Source organism: Haliotis rubra, unplaced genomic scaffold, assembly GCF_003918875.1.
Source record: "Haliotis rubra isolate DU_JTF1 unplaced genomic scaffold, ASM391887v1 Scf407, whole genome shotgun sequence".
In the NCBI taxonomy this organism is placed as follows: domain Eukaryota; kingdom Metazoa; phylum Mollusca; class Gastropoda; order Lepetellida; family Haliotidae; genus Haliotis; species Haliotis rubra.
The window spans coordinates 135878-162016 of NW_025767088.1; the positions used below are offsets into that span (position 1 = coordinate 135878).

The 26139-nt window shown below is 43.2% G+C and overlaps 1 protein-coding gene across 1 annotated transcript; it reads left to right on the forward strand.

Annotated features, from left to right (window-relative positions):
* The first annotated feature begins 1323 nt into the window (after positions 1–1323).
* On the forward strand, positions 1324–25271 carry LOC124287851 (serine-rich adhesin for platelets-like). Its single transcript, XM_046724331.1, has 6 exons — positions 1324–1635; positions 4313–4471; positions 6980–7180; positions 21198–21353; positions 21996–22190; positions 24184–25271. The coding sequence occupies exons 1-6, from the start codon at positions 1551–1553 to the stop codon at positions 25086–25088; spliced, it is 1701 nt and encodes a 566-aa protein (XP_046580287.1). The 5' UTR covers positions 1324–1550; the 3' UTR covers positions 25089–25271.
* The last annotated feature ends 868 nt before the right edge of the window (positions 25272–26139 follow it).

Below are 26139 nucleotides of genomic sequence, written 5' to 3' on the forward strand. Positions count from 1 at the left end.
GTTATTCCACCACTTACGACAAACATGGACTGGGGAAGATCCATTCTTTGTATGACACTAACGTAAGTAGGTACATTTCTACACGATTTCAATAGCTCATTGTCAAATTACATCCACCTACTGAATGTGTCAATCCAGTGTCTACGATAGGTGGTGAGTCTCGCTGACGTCGTGGATACATGCCAAAAATCCAGATTACACACATGGATTCTCATGATCCCAAACTCTTGCTTTCCTGGTTCAGGCTCGAACATCTCTGATGGCATATAGCTCATTGTCAAATTACATCCACCTACTAAATGTGGTCAATCCAGTGTCTACGATAGGTGGTGAGTCTTGCTGAAGTCGTGGATACATGCCAAAGAATCCAGATTACACACATGGATTCTCATGATCCCAAACTCTTGGTTGCCTGGCCCAGGCTCGAACATTTTCAGAAGACAATCATACAAACAGCAAAGAATGAATATTCACGTCTTTCTTTGAGACATATATGATAGGAGTTTTGTTTGTAAACAGCATCGGTTTCTAAGGCCCTCATAAGAGCAGTCAGTAGTTTGCATTATCAGATTTTGTTCCACTGCTTCATTCTGATATCACGAATCATCAACGTCATCAAAGTGATATGAAATATTCATATACAATGTCTTGGGACTCGTTGCAAGTTACTGGCTCTTGAAGCAAAATTATAAATGACTCCCTGGTTGTGTTCTGAAAACCGTTGAAAACCCACTTGAAAATCAATCATACCTAATGACAAAGAGAATGTCATCATAACCTATCATGCTTACAAGATTTCTGAATAAATTGCAAAATTGGTAAATGAACCATGTACGTATGTAAATGTCTTTGTTAACATTCCTATTTGAAAATAACTAACTTGTATGAATGAATACAACAAACGTTCAAGTGTCATCAAATGATAATCACAGGCAGTCAAATACCAGTTATGAAAACAAGTCCAGGGTAACCGGAACCTGACAAGGGGACGTAACTCTGCACAACGCGGTGTCTGAGATCACAAAGTCGCCTATTTCCTCGAGGGAATCACTCACTGAACACAAACATAATTCTGTAATACAATACATATCTGTTTCAAATGCTTCATTTCTAGTGAATATTATACAATGATTTCACACTGGGTGTGAATATAAATGAGCATTACTACTGACAAAGAAGACATATTTCATCTTTTTCATTAGATTCAGAGACCGCGAAGAGGCATCGATTCGTATAACATAGAAATATGGAAGTCAATTCGAAATTTCTGTAATGAGCGTTTGTTGCAGTAACTCCCTAAGTATTTCGACCAATCAGATGTCATTTCAAAGCATCGGATGAGCATGCATTGTGACCAGTGTATCTTCTCATTTAGACTTGATCATAAAGGATCGACATCGGGTGCATCTTAAGGTCTCACTGAAACGAGTGAATATATTTTCTCATACCGACTCCGACAGACCTTTTGACGATAGTTCTTTTTAATAATATACATGACACTGGGCAACTGAATCGTGTGTGACCTCTGCAAATCTGCAAAGGTTTTGAGAATGGTGTCAAGCAGTTTTACCGTAAAACGTAACGACATGAAGATACTGTTGTTGTCCTTGCTATCGGTGATCCCGTCGATCCTAGGTAAGTAACACCAAGTTGTCATGTTCATATAAACAATAACATTTAAACATGTTTCAATACTATCTATGAAATCTTAGGGGCATTTTAGAATCCATATTACCCATGGGGATATCAACTCCTGTATTATTGCATTTCTACTCACACTTTGCTAAGGGTCACAAAAGTCGCAACTTAAACGTAGATTTAAAATTTGAAATTGTATCCATGTAAAACTGGATAAATAATGATATGGTAACTCCTCTTTAGGCAAACAAGCACTTTACTCTAACCTTATGCACTTGATACACGAGTAACCATAAACATGGTTTTGATTACACCAAACAACCATTTTGCAAATCATGGAATGAGTCATTTACAAGTACACAACACCTGTCAATAGCAGGTATGGGATCCAAAGGATGCAGTGACATACTGAAACCTGGGATCCATGCTTACAATAAGCTTAGGCCAAATTTGACCCCACATAATAGTTTTCTGTTGAATCAATGATTTAATCCTTAGCAAAGTGTGAATAGTATATAGATACCAGTGCCTTTATTTCGTTGGTTGGGTGAGTCTTAATGGTCACATTTACCAGTAGTCCATATGTAGGAAGGTGGCAGGTGAATCAACGAGACAAGACAAGTGGTCGATATGATGATCACGAATCCATGCCGGTATGAGGATGCAAAATGAACTAAGTTGTGACTCTAGCCTTACAGTAAAAGCGACAAAGCAGATTCGGGGTAATAGAATCGGTACACGATGCAGAGTTGATTTGGCTGTACCATGAGCTTTCGCTGAGTTGGCAGGGCGTTGTGAAATTTCTCTGAGCGCTTTGGCATCGGAGGACAATTCTGAAAAAAAATCGTTTCACTTTTATGCTACCCATCAAAAGTTTAGACTCACTTGAAGATCTCACTATATGTTATGCATAGTGGTTATGTATATGTAGTTACATCGAAGATGAATTTCTCCACTAACTTTCGGGAACCAACTGCAAACCTTATGCAGATGAATTGCATGAGGATCATGCATCAAATTGCTGAAATGCATGTGCAAATACCGTGCATGTGAACAGCTGCGTTTTGGTGTAAAGTTTGGTAAAGAATTCTCCAGTTTTTACTGAGTTTCATCATTTATTGAACTCATGACAATAATCTTTTCAACATTACGTATTTGTTTTACAATACATTAGTTCATATGTAAACAGTACCTTTAAACAGTATGGCATATTTTGCAAATGCTAGTTTAGAACAGTTGACTGAAGTAAGTGGCTACATTTACACTAGTGAGTCTAAACTTTTGAGGGGTAGTGTATATTTGAAATTTGGCGTCTTTACGGCGAATGAGGGATTTCTGCGATGCGCCCGTGGTGTGCTAACGCGTTCGCACGGAGTTCTAGCTGGCGATTGACTCACAGAGTGCTCACGGCGTGCTAGAGTTGTCACTGTGCGTCCACCGCACGTACACTGTGCTGACAACGTTCGTATTGCGTGCGCGAAGTGTATACAAACACCATCATCAGTTGCTATTTCCCTCGTAAAAAACATCATGGCCGGCAAAGACAAGAATGCATTTGTACCATATTTATGGGGTTGGCTCACAACGCAATGGCAACGTCATGCAAACGTTAATGGATGCGGTAGAATCGCCGTGGAAGCGCAATATTCGACGTGGCAGCTCCGTGTAGTCGCTGTAAGAGCGCAGTAAAATAAATAACGCACTGTGTAAGCGCCGTAGGTCTACGCGCCATAAGAACGGGGTACAGACGCAGTGATATCACTAAGGACTCTGTGAGTGCCATCGGCTACCACTGCGTTCGTGCTGCGGTCATGTGCGTCCTTGCTGCGCGCCCCGCAGCTCCTCTCGCGCTGTGGGAGACCTTACTACCGTGATCCTACGGCGTTTCCGCTGTGAGCATGTCAGAACGCAGAGCAACGGCGCGTACTTTGTGCATGACCAAAGAGCGCACAGTCGCAGCCCTGGTGTGACAGCTGTTTTATGAATCACTCTAATGAAGCAATGAAATAACAGGGGTGCCAGTGCCCGTCACAAACACACGCAACGACAGGTCAAATATTAATATGAAAAAGTCAAAATAGAAGGTTGCGTTGGACATAATTTTTGTCACGGCCGACTCACATTTACAAGTGCCCTCCACACACTATACAAATCTGAAGGTTTTACTAAAACTTTGAATACTGCAACCTTTAAGAAATAACTTCTGCGTAGTAGTCGTATTGCAATCTTTGACACGTTGTAGCAATAGCTTAATTATATTAAATATACCACGATCTTTAGCCAAACGCCTTGTCTTGAATCTTCCTAGACATGGAAAAGAATGAACGAGTGAGTTTAATTTTACGCCCCATTTAGCAATATTCTAGCAATATCAAGGGGGGGGTGCACAAATGGGTTTCACACATTGTACCCATGTGGGGAATCGAACTCGGGTCTTCGGCGTGACGAGGGAACGCTTTAACCACTGGGCTACCCCATCGCCTCATGGGAAAGATCATGTTATCTCACTATATGGATTTAATGAACATTGTCTTGAAGTACTGGTTCAACAGGATATCTGAAATAAATACGATGTCACCATAAGATATTGTTGGCAAGAGTCAGGACAAGTCATAGTATATTTGAACAGATCGTAACTAGTGATATATATCTACATGTGTATATGCGTTTTCAGCGATGTCAAACTCGTCGGTTGTAGTCAACGGGATCGTGTTCACAGTTCAGGCAGATAATAAAACGCGTCCCGAAGCCCGGAGAATTTGTAAAAGCAAAACAGCACGGTTGCCACTGTACATGTCAACTGAAATTCAGAGCAAAGTCGTGCAGGAGTTGGGTAAGTCATTTTATCAACAAGTCATCAAATTACTTTAATTCTTCTAGATGTGTTTCAGCATGGTCCTGGCAGTTGTGTACTTTTAAGAATTTCTGATGATTATTTGTAATTGAAAGGTGATAATATTCATGACAAATTCTTCAGAGAGTTTCACGACATGAAGGGCAGTATTTCCAAAATCTAACCATAATATGAAATAAACGAGGTCCAAATGACCAATGTTTGAAATGTGTGTATGAACTGGCCGCCAAGTCATTTGTCACGCAGGTGATGAAATAAAATAACACTTGGGAACTATGAACAAATATGACAGGGGTGTGTAAGTGTGATCACCATTTCCGTATATACTCAGCAACAAAAGTTCTTGTAACACATACATGTTTGGATAAATTTGATCAAGTTTAACCCAAACCATAAAAAGCAAGCCCCCAATACGATAACAGAGAGTACAACCCAATACGATAACAGAGAGTACAAACGCACATTTGAAGTGAATGTTTGATAACCAGAAATTGACATTTCACTTGCAATTTCGCGAAAAACGAGTACGTCTGTGGGTATTTAAATATGAGTTGCTGATAGATTTTTTCATTGTGGATAAAGACATGTTCACTGGGTGTTACCTGAAAACATTGAATTTCGAACCACAAGTATAGTCTGTTGCAATGAAAACGCACCGATGAATTTCACTTTAAACAAAAGAATAAAGTCAATACAGTGAAATTAAGATTGCGAATCCTCATAGATTTACGTTGCCGATTGAAAATGTAAGTCTCAGAATTTTATTCAAATTTGGATAAAAGTTGTTTAACAAACGATCATAGATTCAAATCGTTATAATTGGTTTGTATTACAATGGGGGTAAGCGCAGTAGTTGGAACAATGAAACAAAAGCACGTGCGGTACGTGATAAGCGTTAACTGAGACCAAACCTGCTTGTTCTCGGTGTTTCATTTAATGTGTATACCCCCTTTTAATACAAACAAATAAAGCGATTTGAAACTATGATCGTTTCTTAAACAACTGTCATCCTGAGTTCAATACAATTCTGAGATTTAAATGTTCAACTGGCAAGGTAAAATTATGAGGATTCGCAGTCTTAATTTCACTTTATTCGATTTACTTTTTTGTTTGACGTGAAATTCATCGGTACGTTTTCACTGCAAACAGACTATAAACTTTTTGGTGTCAAGGCTTTGTGAAAATGAACAGTGGCGGACACTTGGAATGCTCCAAGTCGGAACCGAACAACGGAAAGTTGCTCGTCGATTTAACGTCCATGGGAACTTGTGGAATCGGCATCAGCTAACCGACGTCAGAGACCGTCTCCGCAGTGGCCAACCACCAGTAACGACTCAACGACAACTGGATCAGATTAGTGTGTGAGCTGTGATTTTATCCCGACAACATTCACATGGCCTTCTTACCGTTTACAAACCTGTCTAATCCAAGATTATGATCAACATTCACAAGCCACATGTCAGTTCTATACATTAATTATATTTGTTTTGCATTTGGTTTCTAATTTTTTTCTTCTATATAACTTTGAATTGCCTCAAAAGAACTTTCGTTGTTGAGTATATTTATAACATCTGACATAATTGTAAATTTCATTGCTGACACGGGTACCCTTGAAATACCCTTGAAATCATGCATGAACAAAGTACAGATTTACCTTATAATTTATTCTCTATAAAAAACTCGTTCATTGATATTAGGATTCTCACCATGTTAACATTTATTTCAATGGCTAGGAAATACATGTACAACTGCATTATGTAGCAACAATGGCTCGTTATCAAGGGAGTGAGGAAATAGGTAACATATAGCGAGGGGATTCGCCTAACGTTCCCGTGTAGGTTGTTAACCCAGACGCACTTTATTGAACTGATATCAGGTTTAACATTGATTAGTGATTTGATACAAAGAATGCTAACGTGTAGACTACTCACTCGTTTATGCCCATGGAGGTATATCTAAAGCCATTTTCAAAATAACCTAATGGCTGTACAGTTGCATTATGTAAACAGGAGTTGGCGGTCAGAAGTGTTTTGTTTGTGAAAGATACCCCCAGTTTGTAGAGAGCTAAGGGAAACAATGATTCAACTGCATTAAGTTCAAAGATCCTGGTCACACTGACTCGTCCTTTTCTTTCTGTAAAACTTAGGCGGAACCTTAACGGAGTAGTCCAGAATGTCTCAGTACTTGTTAAAAAATGTGTCACAGTATTGGTCGAAGGATGTGCATATATATATCTACTCAAACGTTTAGCAGAATATTTCAACGTAATGAATTTGGATAGTTCATTTCCTTAGCTCTTTATTAAATGGGAGCATTTTTATAAACAAATATTTCAATGCTTCTGACCTCTAACTACTGTTTAAAACAAACAAACATTTAGGTTCCGAGGTGTATAGTCTAACCGAAATTCCCATTTGAAATAAAGTGTATTAGTACATTTTTCGGTTCATTCTTTTGAAGGAGATAACTTTTATCACCAACTTCCAGGTGATCACTGGATAGCTTTGAAGAGAAACGGAAGTAACACCCCCTGGAAATGGCGTATACCTAGTCTGACTGCTGAAGTACCAGGCAGATGGAAGTGTTATGGAGATGGCTTTAGGGCCATAACTGACAGTCAAACACATTGGATGCTAGTCAGCAGTTCGTCTTCACATCGTGTTGTGTGCGAAGGAGGATCTGAGGAAGGTAAGAAACATAGGATTAGTCTAAAATTACATGTCATGTCAGTAGCATAGACAATGATGGTAGGGAACCAGGCCCCTCCCAAGGGCTCAATTTAACAAATTGAGCCCTTGGGAAGGCCCTAATCCCGTACCATCATTGTCTATACTAGTACTGAGTTGCATGCAAAATCTGACGAAAATCGGTCCAATAGTTTCTGAAATATTGACTTTTAAGTGAGCATGGGGGAAACACCAATGCCTTTGATTCACACACACACACAATGATGACAATTATCATACAGTGGGCGATCGAAATGGGACTGTGTCGTGAGGTACGATCATCAACTCCTCTCTGACGAATGCTCTCGGCGGCCTGTCTTTCAAGTAGTACAAGTTCGGTTCGCCGTCTTTGATGTCGACCAGGTCTACGTTGTACGTTTTCATGGACCATATCGGATCGTTGGCTCATTTTCCGCTGTCTCCCTTGTATTCTCCCGGCTGGTACAAGTACCTAACGCTGACCCGGTCAAGTAATGTTTTCTGTTTCATCGCGACGTGCCGCTGACGACGATGATTCGACAGATTTCATTTTGATGGCTTCGACGGGTCTCTTGCCCACGAGTCTGGTGACTTCGTTGTTGATGGCATCCACCACTTGAGGTGTTTCTGTTTTGGGGATCCATTAAATCCCACGAGTACTGGTGCGATTGAATCTCTCGACTATGGCTTGGCTACGGTGAGCTCCCACTATACCTCGTCTCACTTGGACTTTGTGCTTGGCCAGCAGCTGCGACACGGCTCCCATGAACTCGCGTCCGGGATCGACTTGCAATACGGTAGGCCAGGTCAAACGACTGTGTTTGTAGATGCGTTCAAAGGCTTTCGCGACTTCGTTCGAATCTTTCGTTGTCAACTGTTCGGCTTCCTTGTAGCGACTGGCGACGTCGACAATGGTCAGTACTTGTAGGTTTTGCGTCTCACCCTGTCGTGAGAGAGAAACAGGAGGTCGGCTTGGTGAACGCGATTCGGCGTTGAAATGTCAAATTTTCTTTTCGGGATGTACCAAGGCGCCGGCAGGTAGACTTGCCAGATGGCTTGTTTTTTAAGCCAAGCTTTGGCGACGTCTTCCGAGACTCGAGTGCCTTTGGCGAGTTTCGGGATGGCGTCCGCACCTTTCCAGTACCCGCACGGGCTGTAATAAATTTTCTCCATGATGTTTGTACGTAAGTGTGTGAGCGTTCAGTTTATTCGATACGCATTTGTGCCCGTACGCATAAGTGGTGACTCCATCGATGGCAATCCATTGTTTCGTGTCCATGGGAGACAGCGAGGTCTTGTTGATTCTCAGTCCATATATCCTGTGTCCGTCGCTTCTCAGCATGTTCATTTGGTGTTTGACCATTTAATTCTTGAACAGGGCTTCCTTGAATCTGGCGTGCTTGATGTGTTTTTTCACACGTGTTTTTTCACGGCTTTCGCCTTTCGGATTTCGTTGTCGTCGGCTTTCTTGATGGAATACATCTTGGGTCTCAAGCCGATGGACTCGGCGATCGGCGTGCCCGCGCATTCATCCTTCATCTTGCTGAGCACTTTTTTGTTGACTTGGCTGTGCATAGGGTGATCTTTAGGGTAGTCGCTGTTGTCGTACAGGTGCATGCGTTTCTTAATGTCCTCGTACACGTCCTCGGTGTGAATTTCAATGAGCAGGGAATCTGTGTCCATGTACAGCACTTCGCACCTATCGCCGTACTGCTTTTCCAGCTCGTTGTAGTAGAAATCGTACGTCAAGTGTTTGGATAAGTCGACGATGTTCATCCCCATCTAAACTGGCCGATTGAATTTGATGTGGCTTTGGTTCATGTACAGCGCCGCCAAGTTGTCATCGAATATTTTGCTTCCGTTGAACGCTGGGCTGGCTATGAGTTTCCTGAGTTTTTCTTCCTCGCTGGATCTGACTAGTTTCATTTTTCTCAAATTCTCCATCGTCTTGCCGAACACCGAGTTGTTCATGAGTTTGTACAAGTTTTTCTCGAAATCGCTGGTGGGGAGATACTGATTCATGGCCCAGCTGTACAGGTTGTTGGCGTCGAGATAGAGTATGTGTTTGGTCGGTTTGCCGGGGTCGTGACTGTGAACGTACTTGTTGTTGGCTTTGGTGTATCGTTTGGAGGCCATGGAAATCCACGAACAAGTGCATGTCGCAATCCGTTAACAATTCCAATTTAACTCTAGTCTTTTTCAACAAGGCGTCCCAAGAGAGACCGGGGGATGAGAAATACCACGTGGGGTCCAGGCCACGTTTCGAGCACGTTTTTCTGAATATCTGGAACACGTCGGCCAGCAGCAACACGTGCGTTTTCAAGTACAGGCCGTGGTAATCGCCTAAATTCTTGCAGCCCAGTTTGTCCCACACGTTTATCACGTGTGCGTAATCGTCCGGGGTGATGGCCGAGTCGGTCAAGTTGCTGTAAAATTGGTTGATGGGGATAATCGTGTCTTGTCGAACTTGGACCAACAGCAGGAACTGAACGCTATCGATAAATCTCAGACCGAGAACAAGAAGTATGTTTCCATGTTGTTGGGGATGCACGTTATGTTGCCGACGACCTTCGCGATGGCCTGCATGATCAGGTGAGAATCGTACCCGTGAAGGTTGTGAAACACGACAGGGATTTTTATGGTTTTGGGGTCGATTTTGAGTTGCACGCGTTGTAAGCGGCGCTTCTGTACTTGCTGATGATGTGGCAGTGGTCTCTCACGGAATCCCCGCACAGGCGTTCGTCGCACACTTGGCAATTCTTATCCTTCTTGTGAGTGAGTTTATCCTTAACTCTTTCCTGATTTTTTTCTCTTCGTGTTGTAAGAACGTGAGAAATGTTCTGACTGCGTCGGGACCTCGGTAGACCACAGGAGTGTCCGTCGCACATAACACGACCACGTAACCGAACCCTCAGGCTTCGCGCTCTTGCGTTTTGTGCGTCAACTTTTGTCCGGGGACGACAGAGCGACGGTGTCGACGTTTTTGATGAGGGCTTCAAAGTGGGCGTAGGTGATGTAAGGCACGGACATTTGATGCATGTGGTTGATGAATTTCAAGACGTTGTCGTTTTCGTCGGGCATGTCGATTCAGACAGCCGTCTGTCCCACGCCTCGGCAATCCTCCCGGTGCGATTCCAGCAGGTCGGCTCTCATGTAGCCATGCAGACACCATTCGCAAAAGTGTTTTTTCCTGGCGTGCTTCGATTGATCTTACAACAGTCTCCAGAAACTTTTAATCGTTGCGTAGTGATACTTGTCCTTTTTTTCGATCAAAAATACCTTTGTCCTTCGAACAGTTTTATCTAGGACGGGGTTATCCTGTGCTCAATAGTTGTGTTCCCTTCGTGTCCAAACACGTTAATAGCCAGATCGTTTTGTTTTTCCACTCGAGCGATTTGTGAGATGGGAGTAGGCATGTCTATCCCCGTAAAGTCGAGGCCGGATTCCTCGATGGATTCCTCGGAAAGTCTGTCTGTATGATGGGTAGCTGGATGCAAGTCGGCTATGATCGCCACCGGTAAACAGTCATCGCCTTTGTTTTTTACGTTTACCATGGCTTGTTTTTTCTTGTTGTACGGTGGCAGATCCAGGTACGAGCCTCCTTTCAACGGCACGTAGTTTGCTATGTCCAGGTAGACCATGTTGATTGTGTCCACGACCCAGCCGAGCCCATGTGCGTAAAGCGTTCCAGGGATTCTCGTTTTTTTGCAAACGAGGTGTCCATGGACACGTCGACAGATTCGGGTTGAGTCGCAACTTCTTGCTTGCCTCTGAAGTAAGGCTGGATGTGATGGTGGTGCCATCTGCTGTTTTTCCAGCGACATTTCCTCTTTGAGTGGAAATTTGAGGCTTCCCAGATCGTTCAGTTCCTCGTTGACTTTGTTGGTAATCATGGGTTTGTAACGACGTAAAATGTTTTTTGTCAACGCCCATCCGCCAGCCTCTCAGATACTTACCTATGGCGTGCTTCGTCCGCATGAACCGTAGTTCGATGGGTTTGTGTTCCTCCAGCAGTTCGAGGAGCTCGGCTTTCCTCATGCGCGAATAACCTCTGAGTCCCTGTTCTTTCGCTCGGAGCTTGAGTTGTTTCACCGTGGGTTCGTCGACGTTGCCCACAGCTGAGATTTCCTCAAACGGGAGTAACCGTTAACTCCACGTTTTTTGGCAATCCTTTTCAGTTCACGAACGGTAATATCAATGTGTGAAAACCTTTTTCTAAATGAAATATAATTATATTCAGATGCGAAATCAAATCTCTAATAGCTTGTTCGCTATAGTCAGGGGTGAAGTCTAATCTCTAATAGGATTTTAATTGCTATGTTCGGCTGCGAGTCAAAATCTCTAGTAGTTTGTTGGTGTGGTCTCGCTGTTAAATGTTAAACTTTCAACATGCACATTAGATTTTTATTCTAAACAGTCGGTTGCGTTCGTTGAGGTAGTCTCTTTTCGTCAAGTAGATGAGATGGCTTCGTACCACGTCTGCTCCATGGGCTTTGCAACGACGATAATGACATTTCACACCCACGCCGCACAGTTCGCACGTGTAATTCACGAAACCCTTTCGTATGTACATCATGTGTATGCCGCAATATTTGGTGCATTTTTTGCTGCAGGTTTCGGTTTTTCCTAGCAGAACGTACTTGCAGTTATATGGTGCACGTCTTCCCATCTTTATGTATATACACATAAATATATTTTTAGTCTAATTGTTTAGCAATCAACACACGGTCGCCGCTAGACCCAACGCCTGCGAGAGGGTAGGGGGTACGTCGCCGAGAGGTTCGAGTCGTTTGCCGGTGAGCAGGTAGTATTCTCGCATGGCTTCGTCGACGTCCATGAACGTTTGAACGGCGTTGTTTTCGAGCGAGAGTTGGTCGTTTATGAACTGTATTCTCTGCACGTGTTTTTTGGGCGTACTTGACTTGAGCGGTTTGCAGTTTCTCCAAGGCCAAATCATGACGTTTACGTTCCACTTCCACTTCGGTCGCGTTCGCTGTTCGTAATTTGATGAAGATATAATTGCTGCCGGAAAATGCGAGGGCGTTGAATAATGCACCACCGACCATCATAGTGATCGTAGCCATTTCTTTTTAAAATATTTTCCGGTATAATTCCTTGTTTCATGAGAATGTCCTTGGTGGCAATCGCCATCCTTAGTCCATGATGAGCATGCCCATGTCCTGCACGTTGAAATCGAGTTTGATCCTAGGCTGTTTGAGAACATTTTCGTTAAGCGAGCATAACCTACGGTTAGTCCAGTGACCACAACAGTGTGATATGCATAATTGACAAATGTTTTTCCTTCGGATGACATCGTGTGTGTATATATAAAAAATATATATATATTTTTTTTTATAACATAACATGAGGATTTATTTCTAATTGCGTCGTCTGCTGTTGTGGTGGTTGTTGCTTGTTATTGTTATATAGCAGCATAATGCCGCCAACGATGAGGCTTACTCCCGTTGCTGCAACAATCCACAGAGTATTATTATTATTTTTGTGGTGCTTGGCTAAACCACCTTTTACTTTAGGCGGTGACTTTTTTAGGATTCTTGGTGACTAGTCGTATCTGTGTCGTCGTCGTTGCTTCCTCCTCCGTCGGCGTTGGCGTTTCCTCCGGGTGCGCATCCATGTTGTATATGATTATCATTATTATTTTTTTCTTCCTTAAATTGACAATGCTTTGCCATGATGATCACCGCGGTCACCAGAGCTAAAAACATGCCGTATCTTTGGTACAGCACGCAGCTGAGGGTGCTCAAAGCATGGTCGATGAACGGATCTTTCTCGAGATCTTCCCACAGGTATAGTCGACGTTCAAGCAGAATGGGGAGGAACGCTAAGCCGGTGAAGACTTTTTGTCATTTCGCCGCCGTGTCTGGCATCGTATCTCGCGTACAGCTTGTTGATTTCTTCGGTTGGCATTTTGTGAATCTTATCGGGAGTGTGGTCACTCCCACCCAAGTATTCTTTGGCTTTGCCCGCTGACCGTCAGCGCCACCAGTTTCTCTCGCTTGTCATTTTCATTATTATACTCATCATCCAACATTTGTTTGAGAAGTTCGTCGCACTCCATCTTATAATGTAACAAGCGATTTTTAAGTCTAATAAAATAAAATCCGATGCACACGAAACACAGCGAGATGAAAGTCAAGTTGCACACGACGAGTGTTTCAAACATTTGCTTAAGTTATGCTAGAATCTTGCTATAGTTTTTGCTAGAATTTTGCTAGCAGACTTTATACGCCACGGGTTGGTCGGTTTTCAACAGGAGTTTGGCATGTTCCATTTCGGCGAGCTGTTTCTTCACTTGTTCTCGTTCTTGTTTGGTCGGGATCACGTCGTTTTCTCGCAAGCAGTCCTCGAACGAATCCCTGTCCTTGCAGTGAAACAGTCCTTGCAGTGAAACTCGCGTCTGTTCCCGTAAATCTTTCAGCACCGAGTTGAATTTCTGCGTAAGACCAGGTACGACAGCGCGTCTCGTTTTTTTTAACAATCTCCTTGTTGGCGGTGCAAATATCCAGGATGAACAGCATCGATTCTCCTTTCAGCTTGTCGTGGTAAGCGCGCAACCAGTCCTGCAGACGAGTTCCAGGATCGATTTTGTGCACGTCCGGGTCAGTCATCACCCACCGCGTACTTCTTGTTCACCCGTAAAGTGGGGCAGAGAATGACGATGTGGTCGACACGTCGCGATAGTATCCTTCCAACATGCCCAGCACGAATGCCGTCTTGCCGCACCCCGTCTGACCGCACACGATGGCGCAGTGGGGATCGCGAGGTAAATCAATAAATGGCTTGCACGAATCTTTCATTGTCTAGATTTAGTTGCGCATCCATAATCACGTACAAATATAATTTTAATTTACCGCACGGATTTTGAGCTTTCTTGGTGATTTGGATGGTGATCCCCTCGCTGCCGTTGTCGATGCGACGTCTGCTGCCGTGTAGTCTGTCATCGTCTGTGGATCGCATGTCCAGCCACAGCGCATAATACTTAAACAGGTATTTATGGAGCGTCACGTAGGGCAAACCCAGGTCTTTGATGACGTCGCTGACTTCAGACGAGTGTCGCTTGATGGCCGATATTTTTTTTATCTTGTCCCACTGCTGGTAAGCTTGCATGCCTTGACTAAACAGCTGGTTGGGCATGCCCTCGACGGTCACTTCCACTTGCGTGATCTCGGGATTCCAAGTGAGTTCACTGTCTCTTCAAAACAGCTTGTATTTAGCCACGGGAATGATCAAGATGCCTTTCATCGATCTACCCGGCATGTTCAGGTTGATGTTCCACAACGTGTCTCTTTTGTCCTTGACGATCGTCCGGTGTCGCAGCACGCGGTCGTACAGGATGGACAGCTTTCCCGAGTACTGGTGGTGAATCTGCCGGGCCAGTTCCATGCTCGTGACCATGTCGAACTTCAGTGAGATGTTGTCGATGACGTAGCTGGCTTCAGTGCCGTCTGGCGTGTAGATAACATTGTCATAGTCATTGAACGTGAGTTCGTATTCCAGCCGGACGCCCAGGGCAGCCTGGCAAAACGGCATGTGCCCCTAGTGCAAAACCGATTCCCGCACGCCTCGGCGATGGCTTTTTCTCCTTTCATTATATTGTCGAGCTGATCTGACATGAAAACGTGCCTCACACGGATTTCGCTCGATTCGTCGTTATTCAGACAAAGTCCTTGATATGCCATGTCATCGTGTTCGTTCGAGGTTCTCCAGAGGTCTGCCTAACAGTAAAACACGTCGCTGTCGTCAATGCTCATCACCTCGTTCCCGCTGATTTTTATGGTGTTTTTCTTGATGATGGCACGACCCAGGTTGTTCACTGAGGCACAGTCCGACCGCGATCCCGCCCACCACCAGCACTATTTTGCGATCAACGTGCCACTGATTGTTTGCCTGCACATGTGGATGCAGCTGCAGTTGTGATCGTGGTGCTACTTCTACTTCCGGTGTCGATGCCACGATGCCCGTTTTGTACTGCAGCATGACTCGAGTCGCGTTATTGACGTCCTGGTTCAAGCCCAACTTTTGATCAGCTGTGGCGATGACAACTTCGTTGTTGTAGCCCACCACTCTGTTCACATTCAGTCACATGTCGCTCGGAGCCATGTACAGTTTAGCGCCAAACACCTAGTCGACTTTCGACCGGGCATATTCCAGCGCATTTTCATAGCGTTCGATGGCACTCAGTAGATCTACCAGTCTAGCAATGGCATCCTCGACGTTAGCCACGAACTGTTTCTGCGCGTCGTAAGCCGTCCCTTCACAACCCACGATGCTGGAACGCGTTTGTGTCTGAGCGCCCAGCACCGCCCACACATACATTCGAATCGAATCATTCAATCTGATGACACCGGCACAAGTAAACCCATTCGAAGTGTTCAGCATGAACATTTTCCAATCGTCCGTGGGTCCCTGCTCAAACCTCCAAATGCGGTAATCCTTGCTGTCATCGAAAGCCATGTAATCGTCATTCCACTCGTTCGTCATTACGTAATGATAAGACTAGTAACCCCAATATTTCACCACCTGTTTGCTGGCTTCCGCGAGAGACATGTTGTGAATGATAGGAATGCCCAAACCGTGGTTCGGACCCAGCAAACGCCAATCGGTTGTCTTCAGATCTTGTTCGAATTCACCGCAAATGCGTTCATACGGACGTCGATCGTACGGATTGTTTACGACATTCCACGCCATGTCCTGCCGAATCGGGCGCTGATTTCTTTCAGGATACGTCTGATCTGGTACTACACGTGAAAATAGAACACGGACCAATTCAGTTCATTATGACGACTGTCGTCGTGCGTCGTCGCGCCCCAAACGGCGAAATTGAATTCATTCTGCCAAAACTGCATCGGGTTGTGGAACCAAACGTGTACCGTTTTCACATTCGTGACTGAAAACCCGTGATTTTTAAACACATTGATGAACCGAACCATGAAATGTAAACCATCCTTTGCATCGACCACTATACTCGGTTGTGTGAGATCGGTAGCACTTATTTTATTATCACTTTTAGAATAAAACACTGCCGGTTTGTACATATTGAGTGGTGGATATGTTAGAATATCTACTTTTTCAATATGTACGCAACGCTTACGGGAATCACGAGCGACAAGCCCGTTCAACTGCTGCAAGCCATCGATAACACGTCAGGTCAGCTCGAAGTCATGCTTTTGTGACATCACCTACTATCCGCAATGGACCAACAGCGGCGGACGCACCTACAGGCTGTTCATCAACGACAACCGCAACCAATTAACATACGGCTACTACCACCATGTATGAAATTACCCGAACTCGTTCCGTACTGCGAACTGTGCGTTCATCTCGATCAGCTGAGCACGACCGACAACGTTCAAGGCGAACGACATTCGATGCTGCTGAGAGCTCGGCACGTAACGTCATCGAAATCGTGAAGGGGATCAAACCCTGCTGGGCCAAACAACAACAATACCAATTTGCTCTGTTTACGTGGGGGTGAACGTTGACGCCTACACCAGTCTGCAGGGAGTCACCGTGACCGTGGAAGACATGATATCGCTCACTGAAATTTTCCTACTCAACAACATACATCTCATGGGTTTGAAGTGCACGTCCTATGAATTATGCGATAACCAATTGAAAACCATTTTGTAATACATCATATATAAACGAGATGAACCATCATCATCCCAACGTAATGCTAGCTGATCTCGGAGACACGCGGGGATTCGATCTGCCCGGTGAGGAAAACACCTTGTACGTCCTGCACTTAAAAGACAACATATACCATCGGGTGTCACTAGCAGACTTCAAACAGCCAGACTGGATGATTGACATGACCCTCACCTCGCCCCACATATCTTTTAAAAAACAATGGTTACGTCTCCAAAATTGAGAACAACGGGATCCTTCTCACATTTTTCACTCCAGAGTTTGATGTACAAGTTTTACGAATACCATGTCACACGGGCAACATGTTAGCTTCAACGACGTGGCTTCATATTTACGTTTTGACGTACTCAATTACCAACGGGAATTTTTCGATTCAAATTTGACTATCAAATCACACACCACGCTCGTTCTAGATGTCTATCTCGCTGACGCTCGTGGGAGGTCAGAACGAACGCTTTTGACTGGGTTGATAATACACTGGTTAGACAGACACAATCACCAATGGTGTCGTATCGTCATAAGAGCAGGATCGACACCCTTAATAAACCTCGATGGAGTGTGTGTTATAGAAAAAAACATTCATGTCTCGAATATTTACGTGTACGATAATCTAAACCTCATCAGCCTCGAATACATCGATCGGATATTAACGGAAAACCAATTAAATATTATTATATAAAAAAAATATATATACACACACACACAAGATGGGACTGTACCCAGCCGTGGATGAAGTAGCAAGAACACTGGAGACCGTAGACAGGTTTCGTTTGCAACAGATATGTGAGATCAAACAACAACTAGAACGTGAATGCAATACGCGGTCGGCATTACAGAAAAAAATATCACAGGGACGTCAATTCCGTGAACGGTGTTGACAGCGCTTTTGTTTCAGTCTGCATGGGATTAGGCGTAACAGGTATTGGGTTATTTTCCACCATCATGGCCTCAGCCGTGGTGCTAGTCATCGAAATAACAGCTGGAGTGGTAGGGTTGATGGGATTGACCCTTAAATACGTGTCTCGCAGACTGCAGCGTAAAGCATTGAAACACGACAAAATTAGAATTCTAGCCAAAGCGAAGTTAAACACGAAGAACAATCATATTTCCACCGTGCTCACCGACTCTAAAATCTCCGAAGAAGAGTTTCGTTTGGTGCTATCAGAAATCGCAAAATATCACAGAATGAAACAAGAGATTTGCACCAAGTCTCGTAAAAACGCCATCATTTGTGAAGACGAGAATTTACTACTTTAGATAGGCCAAGCCCATGTCTCCAAAGATGGGAGGGATCATGTTATCTCACTGCATGGATTTAATTTTAACATTGTTTTAAATTAACGGTTTAACAGGATGTCCAAAATACACAAAAAGTCACCTAAAGAGTGCTGGTACCGTCGGCAAGCGCCAGGAATTGAGAGAATCTGGGTTTTTATTAAGATAAACGGATGAATGTTGTAAATGATTATAAATATATATTGTTTACCCAAAATTGACTCTGAATAAATCTGTAATTGGCAAGGAGAGGAAAGAAAGGTCTTTTACAACTTCACTCTGTTGTTCCTATGCTCGGCGTTATTCCATCGACTATTTATTTCAAGTTATTTGATTCTCAAATGCAACCGATTTTATTATATGGATCTGAAATATGGAGTTTTAAAGAGTAGTAGACCACTGACAAAATTCGTTTGCTTTCCCGTAAAAAGTTTCTAAATGTTGCCAAGTGCTATGGTTTATGGTGAATGTGGGAGATTTCAGTTGTACATATCATCTTATTGTCGTTTAAAGTATTGATGTAAAATAATTAATATTCCTGAACATCGTTTAACTAAAAAGCCTTCAATATGCTTGGACATCTTGACAATCTTGAAAAGAGTAATTGGACATCTCATAATCGCACCTTACCATTTAGATAATTATGTTTTTTATTTTATTTGGTTATCACTGACAGTGGGCAATGCAAGTATGTTTATTACAGAAAAACAGCTTCGTACGCGGGCTATTGATATTTTTAAGCAGGAATGCCATTCAACTATTAATGAAAGTTCTAGATATGATTCATATCGTCAGTTTAAGTCTTTACTTGAGCCAGAGTCTTACTAATACCCCCATCACAGTCACCAAACTCGTTCTCAGTACGATCTTGAAAAATGTTCGGACCGTCTCGATGTGTGTGCGAACGGACTGGACGTAGTGGCACCATTTACAGTCTGTTTAGGAACTTTATTGACGGGTCCAGCCAGACTATAGACGGAAGGGTGCTCCAGAACGTTGAACATGCCCAACGTTCTACCCGTTCTAAAATGGGACGGAGTGACAACGTACTTAAAACGAGATTGCCGTACTGCAAACCGTACTTCAATCTTACTGGGGAGGTGTGCGGACGTAGTGCAGTCGGACACCAATTGCGATACGTTTGTACATAGTTTCCACCACGACCATCCCGTTCGCAGACAGACCTAATTCGACCGTATTACGTCCTTAGTTAGTTGCTACTCCGTGCAAATATATTCAAAAAGTGTTCTGAAGAAGTCCGTAGTGCATTTCTACATAGTTCTAAAAGTTTGCAATTGGTTCTCATTGCATTCTATGTCAACACTGTGTGCAGTACGATGTGACTAGGTAGGGTACCGGGTATATATACATTCATTTTAACACGTTCGTCATTTGGGATAGAGATATCTACCTGTAAAACATGAACAAGTTCGCAACTGTCAACATGTTAAATGCGGTTTTCCTGCATTTTTTATTGGAAGCAGAGCAAGAGTACAATGAATTGGTAGAGCAAGAAAGGAGGAAAAGAACCAAAACTTGTTGGGTGATGAACTGGCTTAAACCTGAGTGGCGAATACATGTGTGACATTATTATCACCTTGATGATAATGAGTTCTACAAGTTCTTGAGAATCACCCCACCCATGTTTGATGAACTTCTTGAAACTGAGAAACTGAGAACGGGAATGACAACTGGCAAGAACGTGCTGGGTACTTATAGAAATCGGACCAGGGCGTGATTCTAATTACGATTGCACGTGCAAACAGGAAGAACTGCCTGCACACGAGTTGGACGAGTTAAGAACGAGTTAAGAACGAGTTAGTACGGGTTGTACGTATTGAGAACCAGATAGATCTAGTTCAGACAGTTAGTTAGACATCCCAATTGTCATGATCAGACACTGGACTAGGGATTAGTTAGGGCAACACCCATATATAATGGAGTTCATCGCCCACTGCTTGGGAATTACATAAATTTCAAAGACGATACAAAGGCGGATCAAGAGGGGGGAGTGCAGGGGTGCGCGTCCCCCCTTCCCGCTTTTGTCCTGAAAGTTTATTAAATGACCATTGAAACTCTCGCGAAAAGAGGTTGAAATGAAGTTTTCCCCCTACACACACACCCCCACCCCCCTTCTCATGCTCACACGCATACATACACACAAAAAAGCTGTACACCAAACACCCACCGCACGCGGTGTTGGCGGTGTTTGCTAATCCGGAATTAATCACATGTTGCGCGTGTGTTTTTTGCGCCAGATATTAGCGTATGCTTCAGCCACTGGGACTGAGTTCTGTTTCCAAAGGAGTTATAGGATAAAGCGCGCGCCAAGGGAAATAATTCTGCGGGGTTCGCCGGTAGGGGTCGCGACGGTCTATTTTATGCAAAGTTGCATTAATTAATTCGAATTTTTTAATTTATTATTGTAATTGAAATACGCAGTTTGTTTTGGAATACATTATATGGTAGCTTCCCTGAGGGCTGATACTTAGTATTAACTGAGAGAAATACATAATTTATTTTTAGAGAAGTGTGGTGTGAAATAGTGCCTTTGTTTTAGTAATTAACCGTAGAAGATATTGAAAATACCCAAAGATTATGTCCATTCTGTAACATTACTGAAGATAAATTCTATTGTGTGTTTATTTTGTTGAAAATCTTATCAATAATTATCTACCTCAATTGCCTTTATCTCATATCAATGTTAAATTATTGTCTTCCTTACTCTCCTGCAAAGAACGTTCGAAACAACACAAAGTAGCCCTATTTATTTACAATGCATTTTTGTGAAGAAAAGACGTTGATTTTATGAGCCATTGTTAATATGTATCTGTTATGTATATGGGCCTATGGCCTTTCATGCAATAAAGAATTGAATTGACTACCTAATCCACTTCGTTTATATATACTGAACAACATTAGAAACGCACCACCCATATAATACGAAACATCCCCGTTAGACTGAAATGTACCAATGATATCTGAGCATCGTCGGTGCATTTTAGTGTGGTGCGTTTCTAATGCTGTTCAGTATATGTATATATGTACGTTTACAGGGGCGACAAAGTCGTTGAATGTCAATGGGACAGTGTTCAGATTTGATGGGGATAATGCAACGTTTTGGAGGGCGAAGAAACTTTGTAAAGATAAAACTGCACGACTGCCCCAGTATCTATCAACTGTAATCCAGAGTAAAGTGGTGCAGAAGTTGGGTAAGTCCATCACACAGACAAACTACCCGTGTAGATCCGGGTTAGAATGGTCTTCAGCAACCTCTTGCTTGTCATGAGACTAACGGCATCGGGTGGTCAGGCTCGCTGACACATGTCATCGGTTCCCAATTGCGTTGATCGATGTTGATGTTGATAATCACTAGCTTGTCTGGTCCAGAATCGATCATTTACATCCGCTTACATATAGCTGGAATATTGCGGAGTACGGGGATAAACAACAAACAAAAATCAATAGTATCTGAGAAAACCTGTACAGGCATTATGAACTATATTTGTTAACATGGAACAAGGATAATAACTGTACAAAACATATTTACGGCAACAATTTTCGAAATCAGTCTCAATAAGCATTTCTTATATGAGCACGCAAACTCCCATTCATGGAGGTCCAGTAGTTTATGTCCCCATTCCACACAGTTTTTACGCAGCTGGAAGTCCATTAATTCAAGACACCAATTTTCGAACTATGTGACATTGTGTAAAATGTCATGTCTCTGAGCTAAATGGTTTGATTTGAAAGTACATTGTCTGTCATTAAGTAGTTGGGGGATGAAGGGATGTTCCTATGTCCCCTGCTTCACTTTGTGCTGGGATATAATAACCGTTATCAACAACTTCCAGGTGATCACTGGATAGGATTGTACAAGGACAGGAATGTCTGGAAATGGCAAAACACTACTCTACCTGCAAACGAATCCAACAAATGGAATGATACTGGCAATGGAAATCGTGCAATAACCGCCGGTGGAAGGCATTGGATGAAGGTACGGTCAAACTCTCGTCATCGAGTTGTGTGTGAAGGAGGATCGAGAAATGGTAAGTCCAAAGATGTTACATGCCAGGGCCTAGATTTTCGAAGCTCTCTTAGCGATAAGATAGTAAGAAGTTAATGTTAATGTATGGCACTTACGACTATCTTAGCGCTAAGAGAGCTTCGAAAATCTAGGCCCAGGGCTATGTTTAACAAAGCTATCGTAGCGCTACGACTGTCGTACGTCTATGTTATCTTAGCGCTAAGATAGTCGTAAGCGCCATACATTAACATTATCTTACGACTATCCTAGCGCTAAGAGAGCTTCGAAAATCTAGGCCCAGTGTAGGAGATACGAATGTTACGAGAAAAGTTACGAGATCTTAGACTTACGAGAACTTTGTGAAACGGGGCCCAGGTCCGAATGAAATCGTGACACGAATGAGATAGTATGATGTAAAATAATCGACTGAAAAAGACATTCGGTTTTTTCGTGTATAAATAGCTTATTTCGATAATAATAGTTGTCATTTAGTTTACCCTCCTATAGAAGGGTCTGTAATATAATTATAAATGGTAAATATACAGTTGAAATTGTAGTAAAATTGCCTGACAATGATCAAATCAGGGGCTGTTGATGATGTCCAGCTGGTGAAGTTTACTGCAATGGTGACAATGTGGGATTTATTTACTTTTTAATTATTTATTGGTGCATATGTTCAAAATTGAACGAAAGCTTTTAAAAACCACTTTTGTTTAAAGCCAGAACTACAACTAACTGTCATGAAATACACGGTAAAACTGAATAATGCGCACGTTTCAAATGTTTGAGATGATCGGAACGATCGAAGGAACTGACAAAATCAGAATAGTTCGGCCAGTTTTTTTGTCTGAAAAAGTATGGCATAGCAGCTGAAGTAAGTGAGTGAGTTAAGTTTTACGCCGCAGTCATCAATATTCCAGCTACATGTATATGGCGGCGGTCTGTAAATAATCGAGTCTGAACCAGACAATTCAGTGATCAACAGCATGAGCATCGATCTACGCAATTGGAATACGATGACATGTGTCAACCAAGCCAGCGGGTCTAACCACCCAATCCGGTTAGTCGCCTCTTACCACAAGCATGGGTTGCTGAAGATCAGTAGACGGATGCTCTTGCTGTTGATCACTGGATTGTCTGGTCCAGACTCGATTATTTGCACACCGCCGCCATATAGCTGGAATATTGTTGAGTGCGGCGTAAAACTAAACTCACTCATTCACTCTCCCAGGAAGCGCAGCATAGTTGAACCCACCAAGAACGTCTTGGAGACTTTCTCAAACCTATGTAGACTTCCCTATAGCAAGTATTCTGGGTTACCTAGAGTCAGAGGCCAGGGTCCTGGCAGCAGTACTCTCTTTCAGCGTCAATCACCAAAAGTGAGCGAGTTTAGTTTTACGCTGCACTCAGCAATATTCCAGCTATATGGTGGGGGTGTGTAAATAATCGAGTCTGGACCAGACAATCCAGTGATCAACAATATGAGCATTTATCTACGCAATTGGGAACCGATGACCGATGTGTCAACAAAGTCAGCGAGCCTGACCACCCGATCCCGTTAGTCGCCTCTTACAACAAGCATGGGTTACTGAAGGCTCATTCTAACCCGGACCTTCACGGGTCAATCACCAAGATGGGGAGACGAACAACGTCATAGCAAGGATGCAAGTTTGACATTTTCGTCATTTCGCATATTTGTCACGTTTCTCCTGAATCTTGCCAGTCACATTCCTGTCATAAGGGACAGAAAAACAATCATATAAATATATTGTTTTATAATAAAGGACAAAATAGGTGTGCTTAGATACGTCTGATTAGGGGTATATTCCGAAGACTTTCCACGCCCTGTCGTACTATCGATTGTCAAAAACCACAATCATTAAATTCTCCACTGGTGTCTTGCCCAATATGAGTAGTGCCCGTATCCACTGAATATATATAACGTTCTGAGAGTTTGGCTGGAACGTGAATAACTGAAATGGTGTAATGTTCCTATGTACAATTCTCGATTGCAGGGACTACAACCGACCCCCCTATTACAGACTGCAACGTCACAGCTATACCATCTACAGCTGTAACAACCACTACTGCTACTACAACTACTACTACTACTACAGCTGAAACCACCACAACATCTACTGCAACTGACACCACCAGCACTGCCACTGACACCACCAGTGCAGCCTCTGAGACCACCAGCACTGCCACTGACACCACCAGCACTGCCACTGACACCACCAGTGCAGCCTCTGAGACCACCAACACTGTCACTGACACCACAAGCACTGTCACTGACACCACAAGCACTGCCACTGACACCACCAGCACTGCCACTGACACCACCAGCACTGTCACTGACACCACCAGCACTGCCACTGACACCACCAGTACTGCCACTGACACCACCGGCACTGCCACTGACACCACCAGCACTGTCACTGAGACCACAGAGACCACCAGTACTGCAGGTGAAACCACCGCCACTACTACAACTGTAACTGACACCACTACAACTACTACTACAGCTGAGACCGCCACAACATCTACCGCTACTGACACCACATTTGCTGAGACAACAGCTGAACCGCTAGGTGTTGATCGTATGGGGCGGACGATCTTCAAGAAATGTATCTGTAGGTGCCGAAATCTGAAGGCAGCACCAATCAAACTAAAGGCAGTGGCAGTGAAAGTGACGGAATTGAAGAAAAATGTATCCGTCAACCTTAAAGACATGACAAAATCAATCCTGAAGAAGACAAGTCGTGTGGACAAGAGGTCTTCAGCTGATGTGATTGGTTGGGCGTATCTGATTGTGGTGGCTGTTCCCTTCATGGCAGTTGTCTTTGGTGACATCTTGAAGGTCGTGAAATGGTTGTGTGTGAAAAATAAAGGGAAACCAATATTTTCGGGAACAGAGTAACCGCACAGGTAGCAGAATAACGAGACTAAAGCGATTGGACAAACGAAAGAAAATTTATCTTTTGTAACAGATACAGGACATGTTAGTTTTGTTGCAGTTCATGGGTTATGTTATGTACGGTTATGTCCACAGTGACCCTGTTACTTAAAGCGTGGATACACACACTCTTTGTGTGTGTGTGTGTGTGTGTGTGTGTGTGTGTGTGTGTGTGTGTGTGTGTTGTGTGTGTGTGTGTGTGTTTTATACGTGGAAATTCCCAGTGTGTGTAAATGTGTGTTGTACTGAGATAATGCGTGTATAGCCTGTGTGTACGATACACGTGGTTCCTCCCTGTGTGTTGAACTGAGATAATGCGTGTATTGCCTGTCTGTGTGTACGTTACACGTGGTTCCTCCCTTTGGGTTGTACTGAGATAATGCGTGTATAGCCTGTGTGTGTGTGTGTGTACGTTTACACGTGGTTCCTCCCTGTGTGTTGGTATTCTCAGTGCGTGTGTGCGTGCGTGCGTCTGTGTGGTGTGTGTGTGTGTGTCTGTGTGTCTGTGTGCGCGCGCATGTTTGTGTTCGTGTGTGTGTTCCTGTGCGTCGTAACACCTGGATACTCACGTTGTGAAGTGGTACTTGTGGTTGGTCTGGTGGTTAAGGAAAAGCGTTTCCCGTATGTGCACAATATATTGCTAAAATAAGTTTTATCCACTTCATTCAGTGTTTATCTCTGATTCAAACTATAAGTTTGGTATCTCATGTGATCTGTGTGTGATCTGGCTCGGGTAGACGTGTCCCTTCAATTTCAGGCAAAATAAGACAGGTTTAGGATTGGATGATTTAGCAAAATCAAACACGTATATGCTGAGGTAATGTATTAATACGCATTTTAATTTCAACTTTAGGCCCAACACAAGTTGTGAAATGTAAGTACTTGATGCAAGAATTTTTGACAAATTGCCAATTCCCTTCCATTCATTTACCAATCTAAACCCGACTCTTCTGATTCACATTTTTATTTCATGCCAAGCAATACTGCAACAGTTTAACCCTTCACGCGGAGCAAT

What these genes read in the sequence shown, in the direction of transcription:
- LOC124287851 (XM_046724331.1), top strand. Translation starts at nt 1,551, where the DNA reads ATGGTGTCAAGCAGTTTTACCGTAAAACGTAACGACATGAAGATACTG. An exon ending in GGTGATCCCGTCGATCCTAG is followed by an intron (nt 1,636 to 4,312) that starts GTAAGTAACACC and finishes ATGCGTTTTCAG; the next exon opens with CGATGTCAAACTCGTCGGTT. An exon ending in TGAAGGAGGATCGAGAAATG is followed by an intron (nt 22,191 to 24,183) that starts GTAAGTCCAAAG and finishes TCTCGATTGCAG; the next exon opens with GGACTACAACCGACCCCCCT.